Source organism: Talpa occidentalis, unplaced genomic scaffold, assembly GCF_014898055.3.
Source record: "Talpa occidentalis isolate TD23 unplaced genomic scaffold, MPIMG_talOcc4v2.1 talOcc4.8, whole genome shotgun sequence".
Lineage (NCBI taxonomy): Eukaryota > Metazoa > Chordata > Mammalia > Eulipotyphla > Talpidae > Talpa > Talpa occidentalis.
This window is the reverse complement of record NW_023605194.1, coordinates 10454853-10480466: the sequence shown is the minus strand read 5'-3', so window position 1 is coordinate 10480466 and position 25614 is coordinate 10454853. Positions and strand designations below refer to the sequence as shown.

The 25614-nt window shown below is 41.4% G+C and overlaps 1 protein-coding gene across 2 annotated transcripts in view; it reads left to right on the top strand.

Moving 5' to 3' along the window:
• The window catches only part of FHIP2A (FHF complex subunit HOOK interacting protein 2A), a 28737-nt gene extending 19026 nt beyond the window's left edge, over positions 1-9711 (top strand). The window contains exons 12-17 of one of the 2 annotated variants that reach the window (XM_037495844.2): positions 510-653; positions 1503-1593; positions 3579-3722; positions 5753-5893; positions 6252-6355; positions 6457-9711. In XM_037495844.2, coding sequence (XP_037351741.1) covers positions 510-653; positions 1503-1593; positions 3579-3722; positions 5753-5893; positions 6252-6355; positions 6457-6562 — 730 coding nt within the window. In that variant the 3' untranslated portion in view covers positions 6563-9711. Of the gene's footprint in view, positions 1-509; positions 654-1502; positions 1594-3578; positions 3723-5752; positions 5894-6251; positions 6360-6456 lie in introns of those variants that run through there. The other variant, XM_054690059.1, reaches the window with a different exon arrangement.
• Positions 9712-25614: the final 15903 nt, after the last annotated feature.

Genomic DNA, 25614 nt, shown 5'->3' with positions numbered 1-25614 from the left:
CCATTCCTTTAAATTACAAATTGGGGCCTCCATGGTGGCCTAGGGATTAAATCTCATTGCTGTCATTGCTAAGGCCCAAGTTTATCCCCCACCAGGGAGCTAACCCACATGGCACAGCAGACCTCTGCTATCTTGCCCGCTGCTCCCCTCAACAAGATATTTTAGTGAATCTGCCTGTTCTGCGCCTCACTCTATCTCTGGTGAGTCCTCTCACTACCACCCGCCCCCAACTACCCCCCCACACCTCTGTCCTACACTCCAGTTCTTCTACAAAATAAATAAATTAAAATAAATAAAAAATTACAAATGGTATTATCCACTATCCTTAAAAAACCCCAACATATCACATATCATTCTGTTAGTATAATGTTAATTTGTCTAAAATATAAATTATTCCTTAGTTATTTTATTAGCAAAGTTAAATAATGTTTTCTAAGAACATAGTGAGAATCTTTTGATTTAGAAAATATAATAAACCTTTTTTTTATACATCATTAAATTAAACTTAGAGATCTGGAAGAAGATCCATTATTTACTGACATTTCACCAGATAACATGCTGTCAAACCAAGAGTGGCTTAGTTCTTCACCTCCTGCTACTCCAGACCACCCCAAAAGTGATGGGAAAACTGAAGTCCATAAAATTGTAAATAGGTGAGTTGCTCTATAAATTTGACTTAGAATTCTGACTTGTCTTTATAACATGTAATACCTCTGCTTAGGTTATTATAGAGATATATTACTAAATTTTCCCTTTAAAGATTATGTCAGCTTTCTGTCACATGTAGCACCTGCCAGCCTAGAGGCAGCAGTCCATACCAAGAGAAAACATGACTTGTTATAGAAATAAAAACAGGTAACAGTGTTTAAATGGACCTTCAATGTTCCCTGCTGTTTTGTTTCCATAAGGACTGTCAGGTAACCCCAGCAGGCGGTGTTGTGTTTCTAGCTGGCCCAGGGCACTTACCAGGTGTGTGGTTGTATGCTCTGTGCAGAGGGCTGTTCCTTCTTGTTACTTTTGTTTTCACTTTTTTTTGAAAGTACCCATTCAGATCAAAAGTGTCAATTTTCTTCCTCTGCCTGCTGTCACCTGTATACCTGGTTCTGGCAGGTGGCTTTAGGATGTGACTCATGATGCAAAATTAGGGTGGATAAAAAAACTAAGTCCAGTTACTTAAAGCCAGTTTCCTGAGATTAACAAATATCATGATGATCTGTCATTGTGTTATAATGTAAAAAAGAAAAGAATTGTCATAGGCTTACTTCTACTTTAAGTAGAATGAGTAATTTTAAAAAATAAAACCTTTTGTAGAACAGTGAAATATTTAATCTCTGAAATGATTCAAGATATATTAAGAATATATCGTTATGTTTTTCAGTTTTATTTTCAATTTCATTTTTCCATTTGCACTAATACTTGACTAAACTGAAGATATTGCTAGACTTTTTAGTACACAGAAAGATACTGAGTTGTGATAACATTTATGTCTTTTTTCATTTAAGTTTTCTCTGTCTGGTGCCTGATGAAGCAAAATCATCCTACCATGTTGAGGGCACTGGATATGACACCTACCTCCGAGATGCTCATAGGCAGGTAGGTGAAGCAAAGGAAATCTAACAGGAATGCACACCCACTTTGCCATGTTGCCCAGGCATTTCTCCAAAGGCTTCCCTTTCTCTGCAAGACCTGAACTCTACTCTCACTACTTTAACTTTCTGCAAATGGTTACGCTTTGCATTTTGCTGACAAGCTTCTTACACTTGCTTTTCTCCCTCTCCCTTTCCACTGCTCCTGCACACATCTCTCTCACAATCCCTCCCTTTTTATTCTTTCTTTCTGTATTTGAAATTATAGCTCCCCCAAATCCTTTCCCCTGCTGATCCAAAATATGATTTTTACTGCTCCTACCTGCTACCCTCCTTGCTCCCAGTCTCTTGGCCATTACCCTTCCTCTTCCCCCGCCATTCTTAACACAAGCCCTGAACTACAAGAGTTGACTCTTCTGTCACAGTCTTATTCCTTCGTCCCTGGCTTTCTAGCTTTCTACCTCACTGAAACTGCTCTCTCGAATGTCTCCTCTTAATAAATTGGATGCCTCTCAAAAACTTTTCTGTGTAGCATTTATAAAATTCTAAATTTTGAAATGTCTGAAATCAGAAAAATATAGATTTATTTTTCATTTAAATTCTTTGGATTGAAGTATACTTTATATATAATCAATTTGCAAATACCTATCATTTATAATGCTTTAAACCTAAATTCAACTCTACACTATTATGGAGTAACGTGAGTAATGGGGCAGCTACTACCTTCATATAACAGCAGAGGTAGTATGAGTGACACCAATCTCCTTACCAAGCAATTTCATAAACCTGTGTTTTTTTCTTTCTGTAGTTTCTCTCATCTCCATTTTCTGATCACAAATGCAAGTATTGATCATTTCAGCAACATTAGAAAATAGGCAAAACCAGAAACTTACTTTTTAGGTCAGAATTTCAAAAGTGTTATTGTAAAAATGAATCACTAAAAATTGGGACATCTTTATAAAGAAAATTATTGAAAGTTGATAGTTTAAAACTCAAAAGATTTTGAAGAAATTCATTTTTAGTAGTTTTAAATATGCTCTTCTTTTAACTAAGAATGTGTTTTAATTTCACATCAAAGTAATTTTGCTTTATTGAATAAGGAGATTGAAGAGGAACAGAATATGAAAGAGGAAAACTATGCTATAAATTTCTTTTATTTAAATTCAAGTAAATTACATAATGGAAGACTTAAAATTTATTATATGAGGTAGTCTTTGTTGATAAACATTGATACTGTTTAACTACAGATAAACTTAGTATAGTGAAGAGCCAGTTTCTTATTGTATCCTGTGTTTCACAGGTCCACACTTTGGTGAAATGTAATAAAAATGAACTACCAGAAAAGTGGGAAAAACACATAAAATAAAAACTCCAGTTGTTTTGTTAGATTCGATTGACATAAAATTCACTAAATCAAATTGCTGGAAGAGTTTCTAAAAGCTCCTCTCAGTTTTATACTCACCTCACTGCAGTGGTGTCAGCATGGGGACCAGCACTGGTATGTGGAACACCACACTTTGAGCAGCACCGCTTACGCTGTGGTAGCCGCGTGCCGTGTGTAGTTCCTCACAGGAGGGTCAGACTGGCCTCTCAGATGACGTGTCTTTGCTCATCCATTCTGTGCCCCATTTTAGGATAGACTCACCTTACTTTTTAAATAACCTCTATATGTTATTAAAATATATAAAGGGCTAAACTCCTCTAAAGGAAAGAGCTAAGCACAGTAGTTAAACGGGCTCTTTGGTAAAGTTACCCTGCCTGTTTTTCATCCACACGGTGGTTACTGTGACTGTGATCTTCCCATGTGCCTCTGGTTAGGCCATATCCTGAGTCATCTCTTTCTCCCCTCTCCTGTGACACCTCACGGGTTACAGACGCTCTCAGCATTCAAATGGATTTTTTGGTGCCTGTTTGGGGAATCATTTCTGTTTCATCTGAATTTGTTTTGTGTCAGTTCTTTAATGGTCCAAATGCTGTTTTTCCCCCTCCTAGTTCCGGGACTACTGTGCTATCTGCTTGAGATGGGAGTGGCCTGGGTCTCCGAAGGCCTTGGAAAGATGCAATTTAGAAGCAGCTTTCTTTGAAGGCCATTTTTTGAAAGTTTTATTTGACAGAATGGGAAGAATCCTTGATCAGGTAATAAGTTTTAAAATATTCATTTTTCATATTTTATTACTTGTTTCCAAGCATTTATCATGTTAAAAGCATTTATTTGACCTGATGGCTAAAATGGAATTGTGTGTTGTATTTCTTCTTATAGGTCACTGTCTTAATATCCTTAACACTTTCTGGTGGTAATTGGAGGGCTTTCCTTCTATGACTAACTGGAAAGTCTTTTGGTTAGTGCAGATACAGATAGAGGCAAACTTGTTAACTTTGATTCCCAAGATCTTAAACGTCATTTCAAATTGGATCTTGAACTCTCTGGTCTCATAAAATCACAGAGCAATATTAGATGAACCTGCTTCTTCAGACAAAGCACTGATGAATGCTACTCCTCTTCATAATCGGGGAGGAAATAAAAATGGTTGCTTACTCCAAGGTGTATAGAAGCACTAATGTCTGGGACATTGTTATGTCTGTCCCAATGACTGTCAGTGGAAGTGAACTGGGGTAGCCAGGATTCATATTTGTGTGTGTGTGTGTGTGTGTGTGTGTGTGTATGCATGCATGCACATGCTCGTGCATTGCTAGACTTAGTTTGAATCTAATTAAGCAAGTCCAAGATACAGTAATAATATCAAAATCAAGTCATACTCTAGAAATTTGCATCAAAAGCTCTAATAAAGAATCTAAATTTTCAAAAGTAGTTTCTGAATTGAGGAAAAATCCCTTTGGAATCTTCCTTATACTTGAGCATTTTTCTCTTTAGTTTCTGAAGTGCCGACACAAAAGGAGGTACTAAAGACAATATCCAGAAAGGCTTCAATTCCTTTCATTTCCTCAGATGCAATTGCAGCACTTGCTAATGCGGAGCTGATTCACATACAGTGTTTCAGTCTTTGTCCCTACAACTGTGACCTATTAATAGGCGAGACAGATTTCTAGTATTATTTTATAAGTGAGGAATCCTTAGTCTCAGTTAACATAACAGCTAGCGAGCTGTGGAGCCCAGCCTCAAACCTTTTGTCTTGAAAATCCTTGATTTTCCGAGCCTTTTTTGGTAAGAACATTATATAATCAGATCTCAAAGATGATCATGAGTCCTGGTGTGCTAAGCACACTTGATTTAGTTTCATTTTCTTTCTTTTCTAAATGTTTTTGCTGAGGGTGGCATTTGCTTATATTTTCTTAGTATATATCCATAATAGGGCCAGGGTGGTTAGACTAAGATTAAAAATTTACTGTGGATAATTAATAAAGGAGCTAATATCTGCACGTATAATTTATGATGCAATTGTGTTGTCACAAAGTTAATTTTTTAATGCCTTATAACACAAACAGAGTTATTTATAACTCGTGATTTTTAAAAGATAATAATATGATATGGCCTATAGCACAAGGACACCAAGAAAAAGGGAGGCCCTGACAGTGAAAGATTTGACCTTGGGCATCTTATTTAGCCACTTGTCACATTTGCTTATTGTAAAAGTGAAGTTGATATTATTTGCCCTTGCTCAAAAATACAAAACTTTGGGCCTCCCCAGTGGCACAGCGGGTTGAGCTCAACGCTATGAAGCTATCCGCAGCCTCTGCAGTGCGGGTTTGATTCCCTGCTGGCTGGGGAGATTCCCACATGGCGCAGCAGACCTCTCCTGTCTCGCCCGCTGCTCCCCTCAGCAGTGTATTTCATCAGTCTGCCTGTTCTGTTCCCTGCTCTGTCTCTGGTGAATCCTCTCACCCTCCACACATCTGGCCTGTACCCCACTTCTTGTATGGATAAATAAATCTTAAAAATAAAAAAATAAATAAAACCACTTGCATAAAACAGGCTATGGTATGAGGTTTTTTTAATATGTATGTTTATATGCATTGTTTTTAAGTTTTAGGCCCCTGATACATGCATTTTGACTAAGATGGTGAGAGCTAGTTTAGTGTCATTATAGAAGGGCTTGTGGAGTGAGATGGTAGATTTGGAATGGAAGAACTAAAAGGGTCAATAAAGTGTTCAGGTGCATGTATTTTAAGTGATGTCAGATGTCTTTTGGTTTTTCACCTCTCCACAGCCATATGATGTCAATTTACAAGTAACCTCGGTGTTATCTAGACTTTCTCTCTTCCCTCATCCACACATACACGAGTACCTTTTGGATCCTTATGTGAACCTTGCTTCGGGCTGTAGATCTCTCTTCTCTGTAATCGTCAGGGTGAGTTATTAATTTTGTTTTGTTCTCTAGGATTGATAAACCTGTCCAGTTAATGTCTTATTGTCACTGTATAGTGTCACATAATGAGAGATTAGATATAATTGGAAGTAATTATTTTATTACAAAATATGGAAGAAAAAAATTTTGTGATATATACAGCTATTATAGTTAAGGGATAGTTATTGAGTCCTTCATCAAAAATGGTTATGTGAACAGCAAAAAGTTCACTATTATGAACCATTAACCTAGAATGAAAGATACTCTTTATTTAGTAATAGGAAATGGAGTGTTTTTTAATCCTGAAAACCCCTGTGGAGCTGATTATAGAAACTGAGTTCCTTTTGTCTCTCTGATACAGGTTGTTGGGGACCTTATGGTTCGAATCCAGCGCATTCAAGACTTTACGCCTAAGCTTCTGTTAGTAAGAAAGCGATTACTTGGTTTGGAGCCTGAAGGCCCCATGTAAGTCAGTTTTTTACATATTTTTTAATCTAAAAATTTCCCCCAAACATGATGGGCTGCTAATGGCATGAGTTGATTTATTGCCTGCTTTCCCCTCACAGTATTGACCACATCACGTTGCTGGAGGGTGTGATCGTGTTAGAGGAGTTCTGTAAGGAGCTGGCAGCAATTGCATTTGTGAAATACCACGCTTCCTCCACCCCATAAATAGCATCTTTCAGGACGCTGAGGGCCGAAACTGGCGTGTACATTTCATCAACAAAGCTCAGCTCCATCCAACCAAGAGGATACAAAGCATTTGTAAATGAACTGTTGCTGTAAACTGGACAGAACCATTAAGAACCCACTGAGTGACACTCTCGTTAAACCTGTATAGTGCTTTCATTGGCTTTCTCACAATGGTTCCAGATGTAACATTCACGTCCTTGAATCCAGGATACAATCAGAAGCTAAGCATTTCTAATGACTGTGTGAAAAGCTGCAAAATTTCTGATGTCATGACTTTGATGATATTTCTGTTATTTTAATATCCTTTTAGGCAGCAAGGCATTTTGACATTCTCTGGGACTCAAATGCTTATATTCTTTTGGATTAACAAGTAGCACAAAAGGACTAATTTTATAACTTTCTAAGGTCAGAATTCTTATCAAACAAAATACGAAAAAACTCTAAATGAGGAAAAAAATTTCAGGAAACATCAAATGAATGAGTTAATAATAAGACATAAAGATCTGTAGAGCACCATTAACTTTCTTCAGCTTTTCTAAGAATAACAATTTAATATGATAAAAAAATTCTTGATTAATATAATATATATATTTTTAAAGAAACATTCTCCTTTTACTCTTTTGTGCACATAGCCATGGTAGTGTTTGATTTTCCTGTGTGAGTCCCAGTTTAAACTGTGTCATTTTTGCAACCATATTGAATTTAGGCCTTCCATTGATAGTGTTTACTAAAATAGTATTTTTTAAGTTAATTAACATAAACATAACCTCGAAAACCTTTTTTTGCCTGGCTTGCTCCCCCTCTCTGAAAGCTGCTTTGTGATTTGATTTTCCTTGTGAACTGCATGGTGGTATCTGCAGGGGAATTGACTGATGATTTTTAGGCAACAATCAAAATGCCAGTGGCCTCCTCATTGTTTACATTTTTTTTTTTTTCATTTTATTCATTCTTTTGTTTTAAATGATCCTAAAGAAATTCAAAAACAAACTAACCAGTCTGTCCTGTTTACATGGTAAAGAATTGGGGTAGACTGAGTGTATGTGAATGGGTAGATGTGTGGGAGCATGTGGTCCTTTGGCGAAGCTGTGCTGTGCATTGCACGCTGGGACTTGATTTACGAAATGGTGTTTGCTAATCCACTTTCTCTTCATCCCTAAGTGATGCTTATCACTCAGATACTGCTTTTAAACCTTTTGCTTTTCTTCCCTCTCCCTCCCCCTGTTCCTTCTTCTTTCCCCTTCCCTTCCCCTTTGTTCCCTCTTAGTTGAAATATTAAGCAGCAGCACTTTTCTCTTTATTTTTCCATTTACTGATGTTTTAGGGGAGCAGACTATCAGATTTTCCATCTTGAAAGGGACACCACTGCTCTGCTGGGAAGCTGTTCTGTGCAGCATGTCTGCATATATACATTGTGTGGCGTGTGCATAGACACTTGTTTTACACCTACTGCTAATTTTGATGAATCAGTTTTCTGGTTTATTTTATAGTTAGTTTTTGCTATTTATTAAGAACAAAATATCAGAAGACTATGAATATTTTTGGCAGTAGAATGTTTACCACTTAAACAAAAAAAGACTAAATTTCTAATTTAATGCAAATGTATATTAGTTCTTTCTAGAAATGTGTTAAGCTAAACAATGAAAAAACAAATGTGGGGGATACTTTGTGCATTGCTTTCCTTGAATGATCTTTAATGGTGAGAAAGCGTTACCCACTCATGCAAGGAGTGCTGCAGCCTCTCGCTTGTTAGATGCAGTGAGTAGGTTTGTTTAAAGGCATTAAGAGGTACTAGGTATTTCTTAATGTTTCAATAGGCGTAATAGCAGTGATGTTACCTCTTGAACCAAATACTGTTTTATCTTTGATGCCACAACGGGACCTTATAACTAATCCATGAAACCAAGAGCAGAAAAGCTTTAACTCTTATATATGTATGTGTGCTGCTTCTTAAAACAATTGTTTTCCTAAGTTATTATAATGACTTTGGTTTGCAATCAGCTTAAGCTTAAGGAATAATTTATCTTCTAGGTTTCTTTTTTATTTCCCCCCATACTTAGTTCAGACCGAGAGCCAGCATAATTCCCACAGTGAGTTGGATTTGTGAGGGGAACACTGTGCTATGTGACTAGTAAGTCTTTTTCTTACTGTCTCTTGGAAGCTGAATATTTCTACTATTCAGTACTTGCAGAACAGTGACTAAAATTCACACTGTGTTGGGTGGAAATAACCACCGTGACAATTGATTGCCATAGCAACTTCCAAACTGGATTTTAGCCTTGCTTCATATTGATATAAGTAGGTATACACATTTTTTTTTTTAAACATTTTCTCTGACAGTAGAGTCTTTGGATTTTCTTTTTTTTCTTTTTTTTTAGTAATGAGCCACGTTCCTTATTTGCTAGAACACAGATTTGTCCTTAGCCACTTATCACCGTAGTACTCATAACTATGTAATGTTCTCATAATGTATCTGTGTGCAATATGAGAGCTATGAGTGGATTCATAGCTTTTGGTTTAATTGTATATTATTGTGGTGTACATGTGTATATAAATGTATATACATAAGGACCAAAATCCTTAGCTTGCTTACACCGTTGCTAGTGTAAAGATTGTTACACTTAATTTTACAGGGCACAAATTATGAAATTACTTCATAATTCATGGTAACACATTTCCATAAATTATTGCATTAATAGATAATTGCCATTTAATTATGAAGTTTCATAGAAGTTACAGTGAAGTGTGAAAACCACAAATTGTATGGTAATTACATTTTGGGTTATACTACGAATCAAAATATGCATGTCATTGTGACACTTGATGTGACACACGATCGATAATCATATTTCTGGGCCCTGTAAAATAGTGTTACCATAATGCTCTGTTTTGCCTCCTGCCTTGTTTATATTAAACAAAGGATATTTGGTAAATTTTTCTATCGAGCATTGCGTAGGTTACTGACAGTGTTACTAAGGCCTGGAATTCTCGGGCCGCCTGTGAAGAAGGTGATTGTATACCTACTCTCTCTGCAAAGGAGGTGTGATCGCGTTCAACTTCTTGTGCTAACAATGCATGCAGGACTAAGAGGGATAATCTAAAAATAAATAATGTAATTTAAACAAAATGTCTCATGTCTATATTATGTCAACCTTACATTTTTATAGCATTCTAGTTGGAAACATTGTGTGCACTGATAAGTCTAGAATAATAATTCAAACCACCAACACACCAACAGCTATGACACACAGCAATCAGTGGGCACTGATTCTAGGGTGAGAGCAAGGAGAAATCATAAGAGTAGGAGAAAAATCCCTCCCGGTGACCCACGCGTGTATCCATCACTCCACTCCTTAATAATCACTTCCCTAAAGAGAGAAATATTTATGCAAGTCTTAAAGAATTTATGGTAAACATTATTTCTTCATATATTATAGCATATAAAAACTTTTCTCTTTGACAAGTAGACTAATTCGATTTGCTTGAGTATTTGCCAAAGTTTCTCAATTGAAAACTGAAATAGACATAAGTGGCACAACTAGAAGGAGGAAAGTTTATTATTAATCCCATGATTCTTTTCGGCCAAGGTGATTCAAAATCAGTGTCATAAGGACGTAGAGAGGATGACAGGCTGAGGTTCACAAGGACCTGTGGGCTAGGTGTTGAAGATCTGAGCTGCCTGTAAAGAAAACGGCTGATTAGGAACACAGATCCCCAGTCTAAACAGCCCAGTTCAGACTGCTGTTAATTAAAACTTGTTCAGTGTTTATCTCAATGGAATTTAAAGAATTAATGTAGAAATATTAAGGTTGAGATTTTGTTAGAGCAACTCTCAAAAAAAAAAAAACAGTACTGCATGACAGTTTAATGCTGAAGCATCCTTGGAAGAATTGGAAAAGGTTTTATTTGGTCTTAAGCCAATAAGAGAGTTGTTGCTATGAGCCAGCTTGCAGGAGACTGGTGTTTGAGTTACTCCACCTGCTCCCCAAGACCCACATCCGTGACATCCATCTAAGTCTGTTTCCTGTGCACTCACTATTCATCGTTTGACTCTTGAGTGCAGTAGAGATTTTCTTTTCCTGTCACAATAGTATTTCTAACAATGTTTCAGAAATGATACATGTCTTTCAAAAACAAAACGATTTATTCAACAGTTACTGAGAACTTCTATGGGCCAGGTTTTAAGGTGGATAGGAAAACAAGAAGAAGCAGTCTCTGTCCTCAAGAAGTCAGTCGGGTGAGGGTTCTGGGCACTAACACACGTAACAACACAGAATGCAGAACTGTTCCATGTCCTGTTTTACCAGGATTGTTTCATTTCACCTTCATTCTGAGATTTGTGTCAAGCACCATTCCAAACATTGTGCTTTGGGAATGAATAATCATGATACGTAATTTAAATGATCTCATTCTAGAACTATTAGAAGGCAAAAAAGTCAATTGAAATACCAAAACCAAAAGGTTTAAGTAGGCTTAAAAATGACCTGAATATCAGGGTGAGATTTCGTTTAGTAAAATACTTATAGGGCCACACCTTTCTCCTTGCTTGGGCTCAGTGTTCCCTTCCTTTGGCCACATTGTTTATCCTTCCCTGAGTTGGGGCACAAGGTAGCTGTATATCCAATTAACAGAGAACCAAGTGAGCTTGAGGGAGACAGGACCCACATGCCAGACACGTGTTGAGCGGGAATGTGTAACCCTCCATTAGCTTCTCCCTGAAACGCCTACCCATTCCCTAAATTCAAGCCTGCAATCAGGCTAGCAGCTAGCAGAGGGGCAGGGCAGCGTTACACCTGCCCAGAAGCAAAATGAAGAGATCTGACTTCAGTTTCCCTTCCTATTCTCATTCTCCTCTAGGTGGCCCCAAGGAATTCCCTGATCTCCTGGGGTGAGTCTGAGGAATTAAAGGAATTTTAGATGGCTTTATCAGTTTGTGATTTTTCCCTTTAGTTACACTCATCAGTATATGAAGGAGCCAACAAGTCTCTTTTTAAAGGGGGAGTGAGGAGGGCTTTAGGGTAACAATTCTGACTGAGTAAACAAATCCTGTCACAAAAGTAGGGCTCAGTAGGGCTGTCAGGATTTCAGACATCCCCATGGGTTACTTTGCTCTCATTTGAGGAGGTGAGGGTGAGGAGAAAAGGAAGACATCTTTGGATATTTGTGGTTGTTAGTTTCCTAATGGTACCCATGTTATGTGCATTCGTTGGCATGGTGATCATTCTATTCTTAACAAAATGTTTCATTCCAGTGATGTGCTAAAGGCTTTGGGGATAATTTTCAGTTGAGAGAATCCAAATAAGCCAACAACACATGCTGGGGCTCACAGATGACTTAAAAAAAAAAAAAAACACCTTTTTAAGTTGAGAACTAAGACCAGAAACAGAATTGCAAAAGCTAGATGTGGTTCAGAAAATAAAAAAAGCAAGCAAGCAAGCGGCACTCAGCCTGTGAGACTTGGGAAGACAAAGCAAAAGCATCTCCGAGTCTTACTGCCTCAGGCCAGTAATTTATGAGTAAGGAATCATAAAATCAATTTCACTGTAATGCAGAAAGATGAGATGACACACAAATTCACTATAGTCTGGATAAAATTATATTTCAAAGCCCTGAAGATGAGATTCATTCATGTAATAACATGAGAAATGTATTCCTCATTCCACTCACAAGTAGAATACCATGTAGGGTTTTAATTGATTAGACTTCCCAAGAGAACCAGGCACTGAAGATTTGGAGAGGAAAACAAATTAGCCATTCCTTAAACATAATTCTTCCATGTTTAAAATATGCTTTTCTACTTCAATCTCTTTATCCTTTTGCTCTTATCAACAATGGAGCGAGTTACAGAGCATGATAGGGTTTCCTACTCTTCACTGGCTGCTTCAATTATTTGAGTGTCCCGTGATCTTTATTTCTGTTGTGTTTTAGAAATTATTAGGAAGGAAATAGACAATCTTTCTTAAGTGACGTTGGTGTCAGGAGCCAATAGTAATGGAAGTTGAGAAGAAAATGCCTACTTTTAGCATAGGAACATTAATTACCCCAATAATTCATGCCCCTCGAACCCCTTGACATTAAACAGCTTCCATTTTCCATGAAGTGATCCAGTATCCTACAGCTTCAAGTAAACCTTTCCCTGGAAGTACTACCGGCAAGAACATATGTGACTCATTGGAATTTGGGTTCATAACCACATCCTCAAACAATAAAAGCTGTAAATGCAAATATGCACGGCAATTTCTGGATGTTTTTTCTTTGGTATTTGACATTGTAATAAAAATAATGTTGCACAGTTCTTAATGGTCGGAGTCCTTTCATGCATAGCATATAAAATATAATTGATATTCATTGAATTCTAAGTATTTCAAAGAAAAAGCTGATCTATATCTTGCCAAGTAGTGGTGTTCATTTATTATCATTTTTATTTCAGTAGGAAGAAAAAGACTAGGAAACTATAATTAATTTGACATAGATAATTCTGGGCTGAGCATTTCAATAACCATACCATTGTAAGGCCATTATGAAAATTTCTTCGTCCTCATTATGCATCATGCCATCACTCTGCCTTTGGATATAAAATGGTTGTGTTTTGCTCTTCCTCCAGTGAGCTGTGTGATCAGTTGCCCAATTGTTACTGTGAACTCTTCAGAACACAAGTCCTCACTGTCAGATTTTTTTTGGTTAAGAAAGATTTTAGATAGATATATATGCTGCATTTTTCTACAGGTTCCTAGGTTATTTTTAGAAAGATCTTGCAATTTTCTTTGACCCTGCATTACATTTTTTTAATCTGAAAACTCTTCAGAAATCCCCACATAACCATGAAAGCTGATCCCTGCCTCTTATGATGATTAAAAATCAAAAGAAGGTATTTTGCAGAAATTAAGTTGTCCTCAATACTTCCATTGACAGCAAGAAGCTAGTGCACTTGTACAAAAGACAGGGCTTTTCTGCTAGGACTTTGCAAAATGATCCTAGGAAAAACCTTTCTAGCTGGAGACACAGAACACTGTCATGGAGGGCTGTGTTCATAAATATTGGGGTTTAAGATCCAAACTGGGTGGTAGTGTTGCAGGGGAAATAGTCACATCATCCCTGAGGTTCAGTCACTGTCACCAAACCCTGTCTGGTGATAGCAAGGCGGGGAGGTTCCAAGAAAGTCCCTCTCTTTGGGAAGTTTGCTTTCAAGAGGAGGAGCTAAGGCAAGTTCTGTGCAGGTTATTAAGCTAGTGTCCTTCATTTCCAAATCCACTCTTCTGTATTGCTTTACGATGCTGGGTTAGGTTTCCCCAAATGATATTTCTTCTTTATTAGTGGAATTTCTGCTAGGTTTTGTCACTATGGGGTTCTAGACAGGAAAGGGAAGGAGGAAGGCAGGGAAGGAAACTCCTTTCTTTGAGTTTACTTGCTATTCATGACAGTACCACCTCAGCAATGGGTTTGCAGAAGTTGCTTTCAATTTTGTACTCTTTGAATGCTCCCAGAATCAGGTCTAACCTTCTAGAAGCAGCAGCAACCTGGTGGCACTCCCCCTTCAGGGGCCTGCACCCCAGCTTTCAAGGGCCTATCTTCCAAATTTCTAGATGTACAACCCCAGCCTCTTCCTTTTATTCTTTCAGCACTACTGGTAGCTGCTTCCTGGGTTATTATTTCTGGATAACCTCAGTGAATGACCCATTTTCCTCATTCAGCCCCTCAACATTGGTGTAACCAATTCCCGTGTTGAATTCCCTGTGCTGAAATCGCTGACACACTTTCTATTTTCTTGAAGGGCCCATCTCAGTGGTGCTCCCCTCACTAATACATTTCTTTTTTTTTTTCTTTTTTTAAAAAGATTTATTTTATTTTTATGAATACAAGAGCTGGAGTACAAGCCAGAGGTGCGGGAGGCGGGGGGTGAGGGGATTCACCAGAGACACAGTAGGGAGCAGAACAGGCAGATGGACTGAAATACGCTGCTGAGGGGAACAGCGGGCGAGTCAGGAGAGGTCTGCTGTGCCATGTGGGTTGCTCCCTGGCCGGGGATTGAACTCATGCTGCAGTGGCTGCAGTTAGCTTCATAGGTTTCGTCTTAACCCCTTGCACCACCAGGGAGGCCCACTAATACATTTCTTAATACCTTAGTGAAAAGATTGCCATCTGGACCCCACACAAAATCTACTTAGACATCTATGCCCCCATAAACCCATGCTCTTTTCTCCTTAGTTTTTTACATGGCGCCAGGAAATTCTGGCATCTCAACTCATTGAATGTAGGTCACCAGTGAGTATACATTTCATTAAAGCAACCAAGGAAACTGCTAGAAACACTTCCAGTTGAGCGAGCTAGCACATTGAATACAGACTCAGGTGTGCACTAAGTCCAAACCTTTGGCCCGACTTAATGGATTTTTTTTAAAGATTTATTTATTTATGCATACAAGAACTGGGGTACAGGCCAGAGGTGTGGGGGTTGAGAGGATTCACCAGAGACAGAGTGGGGAACAGAACAGGCAGACTGACTGAAATACGCTGCTGAGGGGAACAGCGGGCGAGTCATGAGAGGTCTGCTACGCCATGTGGGTAAGCTCCCTGGCTGGGGATCGAACTCGTGCTGCAGTGGCTGCAGATAGCTTCATAGGTTGCATCCCAACCCCTTGTGCCACCAGGGACGCCCCCAACTTAATGTTTTACTAGAGCTTTCTTTGACTCCATTCCTATACTCATCTCCAGATTTCTACTTCTATAAATGAGCAAAATGTTGCCTTGCTTTGGAATGTCAGTTAATTCTTCCCAGGTAAGACTTACTGAAATCTGACTCTATAGGCCTAGAAACACAAAGCTTCCCTTGGCTAAGAGGCCTTGCATTCAAGAGTCTCGGTTTCAACTATGTCTGTATATGTGGTCATTCCAAATCTTGGGGCTCCACTCTCCCAATCAATACATTTTCACATATAAGCCATGGCAAGTCCACAGATTCAACTGCTGTTGTGCTTCTGTAACCCACACAATTACATTTTGGTCATGTTTTTGTGTGAGATTGACCTTGTGGTTAAATAACAATCATTTTAGGGCTGTTATAGAACCTCTCTAGTTCTTTGTCTTGGACTTGAAACTAGAGATTAGAAAGCCGAGCTAGTAATTTCCTTCCTGTAGAGCTCTCCAGTTTGATGAAACCATCACACTCCCTGTACTTTGTGGTCATAATTATTACTATAATGAGGGCAACCAAGGGACACTGCCAGTCTTGTCCTCTTGTCCTTTTCCCTGTCAGTTGTATGAAAAATGATATGGCCCCACAAGATAACTATTTAAGTAGACATTTCATCTGAGTCTATTCCTGGGTGCTGATCGCATCACCATGCCTCTGCATGCATAGGTGCTAGTATGCCATTCCCACTGACAAAGTGCTCAGCACAGCAATAAAGCCAAAAACAGAATCAAATCCATCCCCAAAACCTACATCTGAGGATCTATTTCCTGGCACTAAGCACTTTATCCATTATTTGAGTTAGGAAAACAGAAACCACATGAGGTATTTCAGTAAGAGTGACTTTAATATAGGACATAGGGACCTCCCTGTTTGTACAAGGGGTTAAGCACCGCACTGTGAAGCAATCCGCAGCCTCTGCAGCACAAGTTTGATCCCCAGCTGGCCAGGGAGCAACCCACATGGCGCAGCAGACCTCTCCTGACTTGCCTGACTCGCCTGCTGCTTTTCTTAGCAGTGTGTTTCAGTCAGTCTGCCTGTTCTGTTCCCCACTCTGTCTATGGTGAATCCTCTCACACCCCACACCTCTGGCTTGTACCCCAGCTCTTGTATGCATAAATAAATAAATCTTTAAAAAAATATATATAGGACATAGGATGTTGGGGGTTGAATGAGCAAAGACGAGCATTCAGAGTTAAGAAGTAGCAGCGGCACCTCGAAAGGTGGAAGATTCGAGGGGAAGGAGCTGGGGTTGGTGGAGTCTAGAAGGTCAGAACAAGAGTCCTGCAGCCCTGGGGATAAGACCTCTGAGGAGAAGGTGCTGTCAGCCTTCGTGTCTGTGACTGTCATTGGCTGTTCTTTATTTGTGACAATCTTGATAGTTTTGGAAGTACCGGTCAAGTATTTTACAGGCTGTCTTTCTATTGGAATTTGTCTGATGTTTTCTTTTTGATTAAACAGGGGTGAAGAGGATGAGGAAGAATACAGACATAAGCAATGGGTTTGCAGAAGTCATTTTTGTCATATCAAGAATACGTTCTGGGCCTCCCCAGTGGCGCAGTGGTTGAGCGCTGGGCTACGAAGCTGCCCGCAGCCTCTGCAGCACCGGTTCCATCCCGGGCCACAGGGCGAGGGTCCCACATGGCGCGCAGACCTCTCCTGCCATGCCCGCTGCTCCCCTCAGCAGTGTACTTCGTCAGTCTGCCTGCTCTGCTCCCCGCTCTGACTCTGGTGAATTCTCTCACCCTTCCGCGCTTCTGACTGTACCCAGTGCTTGTATAAATAAATAAATAAATAAATCTTAAAAAAAAAAAAGTACATTCTATCAACAGGGTGTTGACCTTGATCCTCTGGGTAAGGTCATGTTTGTCAGGTTTCTCCTTTACAAATTCTTCTCCCTATCCCCTTCCAAACTCCTCTTTGGAATCAAGTAGCTCTGTGGAGGCCATACTGAAGAACTTGGAGTCATACACCTTGTTCTTAAGGGTGAAGCATTTACATAAGTTACTGGGAATTCTTCCACAAGGAGGTTGTGTGTGTTCCTTCCCTCCATTTGTTTGCTACTTATTTATTCAATCATTTATATCAATATTGGCTCATGGATATTTATTTTATACTCTAGGTTATAATCCAATCCTGCTTTATTGGTTTTGTTGCCCAAATTGTTCCAGCTTTGACATGCCCCCCCCACACACACACACTTCTATCATTGTAGGAATTCTATGTATTTGTTTTTGTACTTCCTGACTTTCTAGCGCTATAAGATGATTCTGGTCCAACTCATGAGTTTTCTGCCCAGTCCCAGAATTGTCAGTTTCTTCAAGGAGCACCAAGCCCATTTAAAAAATTGAGTTCTGGGGCCTCCCCGGTGGCACAGTAGCTTGAGCGCAGCACTGTGAAGCTGTCCACAGCAGTGCAGTTTCTATTCCTAGCCAGCCAGGGAGATACCCGCATGGCACGGCAAACCTCCCCTGCCTTGCCCGCTGCTACCTTCAGCAGTGTCTTCAATCCGTCTGCCTGTTCTGCTCCCCACTCCATCTCTGGTGAATCCTCTTACCTTCCCACACCTCTGGCCTGTACCCCAGTTCTTGCATAAATAAAAAAATAAATCTTTAAAAAAATAATAAATAAAATAAAAAATCGACTCTACAACAATGCATTGGAGTCAAATAGACCAAGAAAGGCTGTTGTTTTAATTATAGGGGGTTTATAAAGCTCTTGAAACCCATGCATTCTGAAGACAGCACATGTTATAGAGCAGCCCCAATATTGAATGGGTTCCTGGCTGTGGGTCCTCACCCGCACGCTTAAAAGGGACTTATGAATACTCCACTACAGGCACACACAAAAGGTTAATAAAAGGTTTATTTACAAGGGAAAAGGAAATAAGGAAAATGTACAACTCAGGGAGAAAATAGGGAAATAAAGTCTTTAATGCGTCCTACCCGATCCGCCGACCTGGAAACCCAAAGGCACTCTCCGAGCTGGCTGGGCACTGCGAGCTGGCGGAGAGCCAAAATGGGGGACCCTCCCCAAAGCCCACTTGTCTGCCTTTATACCCACCTGGCTGCTGAACCCCACCCTCAGGTCCCAGCCACCTTCCCTTGGGTGGTGATGGGATTTGGAGTTCCCAGTGTCTTTGGCTTTGGCCTGGGGTGGGGGTGGAGTCCACAAAGCCTGTATGGAATTAGCTTTAGGACAGCCTTTCCCCCTAACACACAGAGGACATCAAAATAACAAAAGAACTACTCAGAATGGCGACAGAGTGGGGAGAGCAGGAGCACTTATTCAAAGGCAAGCGCATCCATATGGATAGAAAGGAGACATCCACAGTCACCGTTATTATGAACTCAAACATGGTCACACAAAAGGTATCATTTCAGACTGTTTACATTACTTCCCAAGGAATCATACACTGGCAGGATTGAAAGAACTTTTTCAAGTGACAGTTTTACACCTGTGTTCCATTACACACTAGGTGCACTAGGATTTGGTGCCTTTTCCAAATCCTGTAATTAGTTTGCAGATAGAATGATTATGTTGCATTGTATCTTTTGTGTGAAAAACATTAACTTGCTAATGATAAGCATGTACAATCAACTACAATTGTAACAATCTTATTTCGGCATTTCCTTGTTTCAAAATGACTGGGGGTCTCAAAAGCAGCAGGCTACCTAAGCCTCTCCAGGCCACAGAGTCCTTGTAAATAGATTTTCTCTTCTTCTGACAGAACTGGTTTGCTTAAATCTGTACAGATGAGAACACAATTATTGTAAAATAGAAAAACCCACATCGGGTTTGCAGACTTGTGTTTGCTCTGTAAAGGGCAGCATTTATGTATCTTAAGCTGTGCCTTGAAAGCTTTCCTGTCTCAGAAGCTCACTTGCATTAAACATGAGACGCTGATAAGCACGTTGCCACAGGGAATTGCAGGCAGCTCTCAGACCCGGTGATCTCAGCTCTGTGGAAGGAGGAGGCTGCGGGCCTGCGGGCTGTGTGCGCCTGAGGAGGAAGACGGGTATGGATTTTGACTGCAAACAGATCTGATTTTGATGTTTTTCTTTACTTAAATTATTGGTTGTTCTCCCTGAAACGCTGTAAGGACACACCTAGGATCTGTGAAGGAAAATAAAACCCCTATAATGGGGAAGAGAGAAAAACAGGAAGAAAGGGTGGAGGGGAAGTCAGAGGATCATGGAAAGATCTAGAAGAAAGCGGGGAGCTCCAGGAAGGAAGATGACAGTAGGACCCAGAGGGGACCCAAGACCCCACATCGCCAGCCCACCAGAGCTTCCCTCCTACCTCCCACTGAGGTTTCTGTTGCCCTGGTTGTTGGGCCCTGCCTCTTCCTCTCTCTGACTTCTGCTTCCTCCCTTCCTCCCTTCTCATCCCCAGTCTTGTCTTTATCACAGGCGTAAGTTGGGTACTGTAAAGGATCAGGAATGGCCACAGACCAGGTAAAGGAGGAGTCAGAGTCCTCAGTGGTTTTTGCAGGTCTTTTATTGGGGTTCACCAGGCATATGGCAGGCAGGGGTGCTGGGGGGCTGGGAGGCTGGCAGGCCTCCCAGCCCCCAGCAAATCCTCACTCTATCTGGGCTCTCTGGCCTTCTCTGCTTCTTTCTCGGCTTCTGCTGCTTCTCGGCTTCTTGGCTTCTGCTGGCGTCCCTGAGACGCAGCCCTTAAAAGCCCAGTCTCAGCCCAGGTGAATCCCATCTACCTATGCCCACACCCTATTCCAGGTGTCCGCCATCAGGCATGCATTCAGGACAAGGATCCATCATCTATCCTGATGGCGGGAAGGCAGAAAAGCCTGACATTTTTTCCTTACCCTACAGGGACCCTCCCAGGGTCTGGGACTATGTCTTCCCTGAAGGAGACCGAAAAGCCCCCAAGTTCTCCGTGGACTTAGCTGGCAGGTCTGTATTATTTCTGGCCCCCGCTCTGACGCTTGGCACTGGGCCTTGTAATTAAGGACTTGACTTGTTTCTTCTGACTTGCTCCTATGGTCGCTCCCTCTACTACCCCAATTGTTAGGGGGAAAAGGATGTCCCAAAGCAAATTCCATATAGGCTTTGTGGACTCCACCCCCACCCCAGGTCAAAGCCAAAGACACTGGGAACTCCAAATCCCTTCACCACCAAAGGGAAGGTGGCTGGGACCTGAGGGTGGGGTTAAGCAGCCAGGTGGATACAAAAGGCAGACACGTGGGCTTTGGGGGGGTTCTCCATTTTTGGCTCTCCGCCAGCTCGCAGCGGTCCGGCCAGCTCTGAGAGTGACTTTGGGTTTCCAGGTCGGCGGATAGGGTAGGACGCATTAAAGACTTTATTTCCCTATTTTCTCCCTGAGTTGTATATTTTCCTTATTTCTTTTTCTCTTGTAAATAAACCTTTTATTAACCCTTTTGCGTGTGTCTGTAGTAGAGTATTCATAAGTCCCTTTAAAGCGCGCGGGTGAGGACCCACAGCCAGGAACCTGTTTAATATCGGGGTTGCTCTATAACACCACTGGGTTGTTACTGGAGTCCAGGCCCCATCACTGGGCAGCTGTAAGGCACCTAACATGACTACCACCACCTCCCCAGCCTCCGTTTCCTCATTTATAAAAAGGGCCTGGTACCACCCACCTCAGGGAGCTGTAAAGAATCAGTGACTGAATAATGGGGCCCCACACCAAGAACCAAGCAGGCACCATGGAATAGCGGGCTTCACTGCTGCTTCTCAAAACCCCTCCTGAGGCCCATTGAGTCACAGCTTGGGGACTGGGCCCTGGCAGAAGCTTGCTGCTCAGACTTCCCAGGTGGTTCTGATAAGCAGCAATGCTTTCTTCACAGCAGCTAGTCCCTCCCTACACACAGGGCCCCCTCTGCAGGATGGCCGTTATCCCATCCACCCTGGTGAGGCATCCTCTAATCCGTTGTCCTCTCCCTGAAGTGTAGCCCACCCACCTCGAACTCCTGCCCCCACACAAGAAAAAGACTGAAATTGAATCTTCTAACAGTGTTTTGCTAAACATTTACACTTCCCTCCTTCCTGTACCCTGTAACTGTTGACATGAATTTTTTTCTCTATGCAAGAATAATTCTAGCTCAGCTCAACATTTCTAAGTGTTGATAAGCAACTCTGCAGCTTTTATTTGCGACTGTTATTCCTGACAAGTAAGAAACTCGAAACTTGGTTCCAGGCTTATGATTCCAAGTCTGTTGCTGACAAATCAGGAAGGGGTGAACATATGACTAAACCAGGGAGCTTTCAAAGGGCAGGCCCACGCCCAGCCAGGCTGGGCTGCAAGGGATACAGAGCTGGCTTGAGGCTCTGCCAACAAAGGTTCAGAGCAGCCTGAGGGCCTGTTGCTAGAGAAACAATGAGAAGAAAGGGTAAGCGCAAGGCTGGCTAGAGCATTACCAAGAGTTGCCGCTGGAGGGCAATGCCTCCCAGCAGTCTCCTCACCAGAAACTCTGTTCAGGCTGAGTTTCCAAGTCACTCAATCAGTAGGGCCTTTAGAAATCAGGAAACCCCTTTTGAAGCTGAAGAGAGGCATATGAAGCTTTAACCAACAAAGTAACTTAATACAGAACTTTGCATTCAATCAGGTAGACTAGCTCCGTCCGTGATTCTCAATCCTGCAGAAGATTAGGGTCACCTGAAAAAGTGTTAAGGGCTGTAACTCTCTAACCACACAAAAGACCAATTAAATTAGTATCTGTGCAAGGTGGGGTAGGCGTATTTGCATGTTTTTAAGGTGTAGTATGGGCCTCCCACAAAAAATGTTCAGATGGGCTTTTTCCAAGTTGTCCAGGACAGGTTTTTTAAACATGTGTTCTCGTTGGCATGTGGCATTAAGATCCTTGGAATCCCTGTGGGTAAGAGGAGAAATTGTTGCCATAGCCTTCAACAATGGAGAAGTCTATGTTAGGGGGAAAAGGCTGTCCTAAAGCTAATTCCATACAGGCTTTGTGGACTCCACCCCCACCCCAGGCCAAAGCCAAAGACACTGGGAACTCCACATCCCATCCCCACCAAAGGGAAGGTGGCTGGGACCTGAGGGTGGGGTTAAGCAGCCAGGTTTGGTATAAAACCAGACACGTGGGCTTTGGGGGATCCCCATTTTGGCTCTCCGCCAGCTCGCAGTGTCCGGCCACCTCTGAGAGTGCCTTTGGGTTTCCAGGTCGGCAGATAGGGTAGGACGCATTAAAGACTTTATTTCCCTATTTTCTCCCTGAGTTGTACATTTTCCTCATTTCCTTTTCCCTTGTAAATAAACCTTTTATGAACCTTTTGTGTGTGCCTGTAATGGAGTATTCATAAGTCCCTTTTAAGCGTGCGGGTGAGGACCCACAGCCAGGAACCCGTTCAATATTGGGGCTGCTCTATAACATCTACAATTTAGGGTCATCTCTAAAATAACCTTTGGGCTGGAGAAACCTCTTTCAAGGCAGGACAACCATCTAGAGGCAAGATTTTCTCCTATGAGGTCATCTTCTGTTGATGTGAGACCCCCTCCTCTCCCGTGACACCTGAGACCCCTATCCTATTCCTTAGCTCAGGACAGAACCCTCCAGCTTGCTCATTTACTCAAGAATTTACAGCCATGTAAATTCTCTTGTGTACAATTACAGTTGGTCTTTTTCTCCTCCTAATCTGCTCATGCTTATCCAGCAGAAGAACCCAGGTGGGTGGGGGCTCCCCAGTGATTCTAATGTTCCCTCTCCAAGATTCTGGTGGAGACCTTGCTGGCAGATCTCCTGGGAAAATTTATGGACAAAAATTTTAATTTTAGAAAATTCTTTCTACCATGTTTTCTTTGCAAATGAAATCACTATTGGTGTTTGTTCTTAGAGGTAGAACTGCTTAGCTTAGTTCTACCTCTAGGGATCAGTGGTTGAGAACTTCTGCATGAAGTCACCTCGCCTCTGAATTTTCAAATAATAACACCCTTAGAAAACTAACAAGTTACTAACACCTGTGTGAAAATTAGCTTATCAGATTTCAAAATAGCTAGGATTCTGACAGAATTGGGGGCAAAGGAGCTTAATTTTGTTTTAAGAAAAGAAGGAAGAAAATTTACATTGGCTTTTCTCTCCTACATATAGGCTTTTCTTGAAAAGCCAGAAAATATTAAAAAATAAAATTATCCACAACCCACTACCCCTATGAACTTTTTTGGTATTTCCAGTATTTCATGCATGTATTTATATTTTTAAGATCTGAAGGCTCTACATAATTTTCCCTTTGTTACCTTCATATTATGCTAAGAACAGTTTTCATGCTTTAAAATTTTTTATTTTTTAATTTTACTTTTTTTAAAAAGGAATTTAAAAAATTCCTTAGCGTTATGAATGACTGCCTACCGTCAATCATGCCATGTGGATACACTTCAAAATCACACTGTGGTGGATTTGAGCACATCTGTAGCTCACAGTGGGCCGTGTTTTTATGCTTCCAGTAGAAAACAGCTGCGTCTGTGTTAGGTTTACAGATTCTCTTCCCAAGAGGCCTGGAGACAGAGGCTGGAATCTCTTGGACCAATGACGTATTCCCAGGAATGGAACTTGAGTGTCCTCACTCGTCCAACCACTTGTGGCTACAGGGAGCGTGGAGTGAGGTCACACAGAAGCCACTGGGAGACCCACTTCTATCACTGTGTGGATGAGGGGTGGTTTAGTGGACAGAGTGAGGGACACCCCAGAAACCCCAAACCTGGAACTCTAAATGGGTTCTGCCATCCGCTGCATAAAGACAAAACATACTCTTTGAGCAGAAGACCTTCAATAGAAGAGAACCTTAATACAATTAGTGTGCAATAGAGAATAAGTATGTAATAGAGAGAAGCAAAAAAGAAAAAATATAGTTTCCAAATCAAGTACCTGAAGTTACCCTTCTCCTTGTGGGAAAATGCCCAGCTAAGCAGGGCTGGCCCAAAGCAGGGCCTCAAGTCAGGGCATGTTCTGGTGGGGACCCATAGAAAAGGGGCATAAGTCAAGATAAAGGCTTCCATTGTCAGCCTCCCCATGCATGTCTCCCCCACGTCTCTGTCTCTTTCAATATCTCCTTCCATGTCCCCCAAGTCCCTGGTACCAGTCCAAGGCTGAGAAGCAAGCACAGCTTCTTCACATGACTCTCTGCTCCATGTGCCTCCTCCAGGTCTTCTTTCTCCATCTGTCTCTCTGCTTCTCCTCCCTTCTTCTCTCAGTGCTTTTCCCAGAACTTTTTTAGCATCCCCACCCACTCAGCTCCCCTCTTCCTTGGCTGGGGCAGGGAGCTGGACCGTCCCCTTTCTATGGGCATCACACTGTTGCAGTGGATGGGGAGATGCCAGGGAGGGCGCCTGGGCAGGAGGCCCATGGGTGTCTGCCACGCCCTGGTCTTCCCTTCCCTCTCTGGGTGTTTGCACTTGAAACACGACTTCAGGAGCAGCGTAAGCATCAAAAGACTGTCCTTCACATTGCTTAGAATCCAAATGAGGAAACATAACTGGCAAAAATGAGAAGTTAAGTGACAGTAATATCTGCTACTTCTCACTGAGCAGACTTTATGTGCTGGGCTCTTTACATGTACTATTTCATCCACTCTTCAGAAGCCTTCTGTGAGCCAGGCACCAGTGTTCCAGCCTACAGGCTGCGAGAGAAACATGACAGCTATTAAGGTAGATGAGGATTTGAGTCCACGCAACCAAACCTCACTGTTTCCACAAGGCCAGGCAGTCTCGGGTGCTCAAGATCATAGAGTGACCCAACCTCAAGGACCAGAGGACTGATGGACCCTTCTAAATGAAGGCATCATCTTAAACTGCCTCGATGAGGCCCCATTTCTTTCTGAGCCTTGGCTTAGGTAGGCCCCGAAATCAGGTTAGAAAAGAGACCTGATTCCATCTCTGAAAGGCAGAGTAATACCAGAGGCAGACAAAAATACAGGTGAATAAATCCAGCTAGAATGCAAACACACACACACACACACACACACACACACACAGTGTAACATTTTTCTAGAAAGGTAATGATACAGGAAAATTTGTGTCTGAAATATAGCAATTTATAGCAGTTCCCAAATACCTGCCTGCATACTCCCTACATCAGAATCACCAGGGCCACTTGCCTGAAATATAGATGTCTGTCCCTAACAAGATTTATTGAGTCTCAGGGAAGAGGCCTTTTCCTCTCCCCCAATAGCAACAGATAATTATTCAACCTCCATATAAGGAGCAGCAGGCACAGTGAACCACAGGCTTTTGGCTTTTCAGAGTAAAGCTTGTTTGTTTTTAAACAGTTTTCTTTAGATATAATTCATATACCATAGAATTCACCTGTCCAGAGTGTGCAATCCAATAGTTTCTAATATATTCACAGTTAT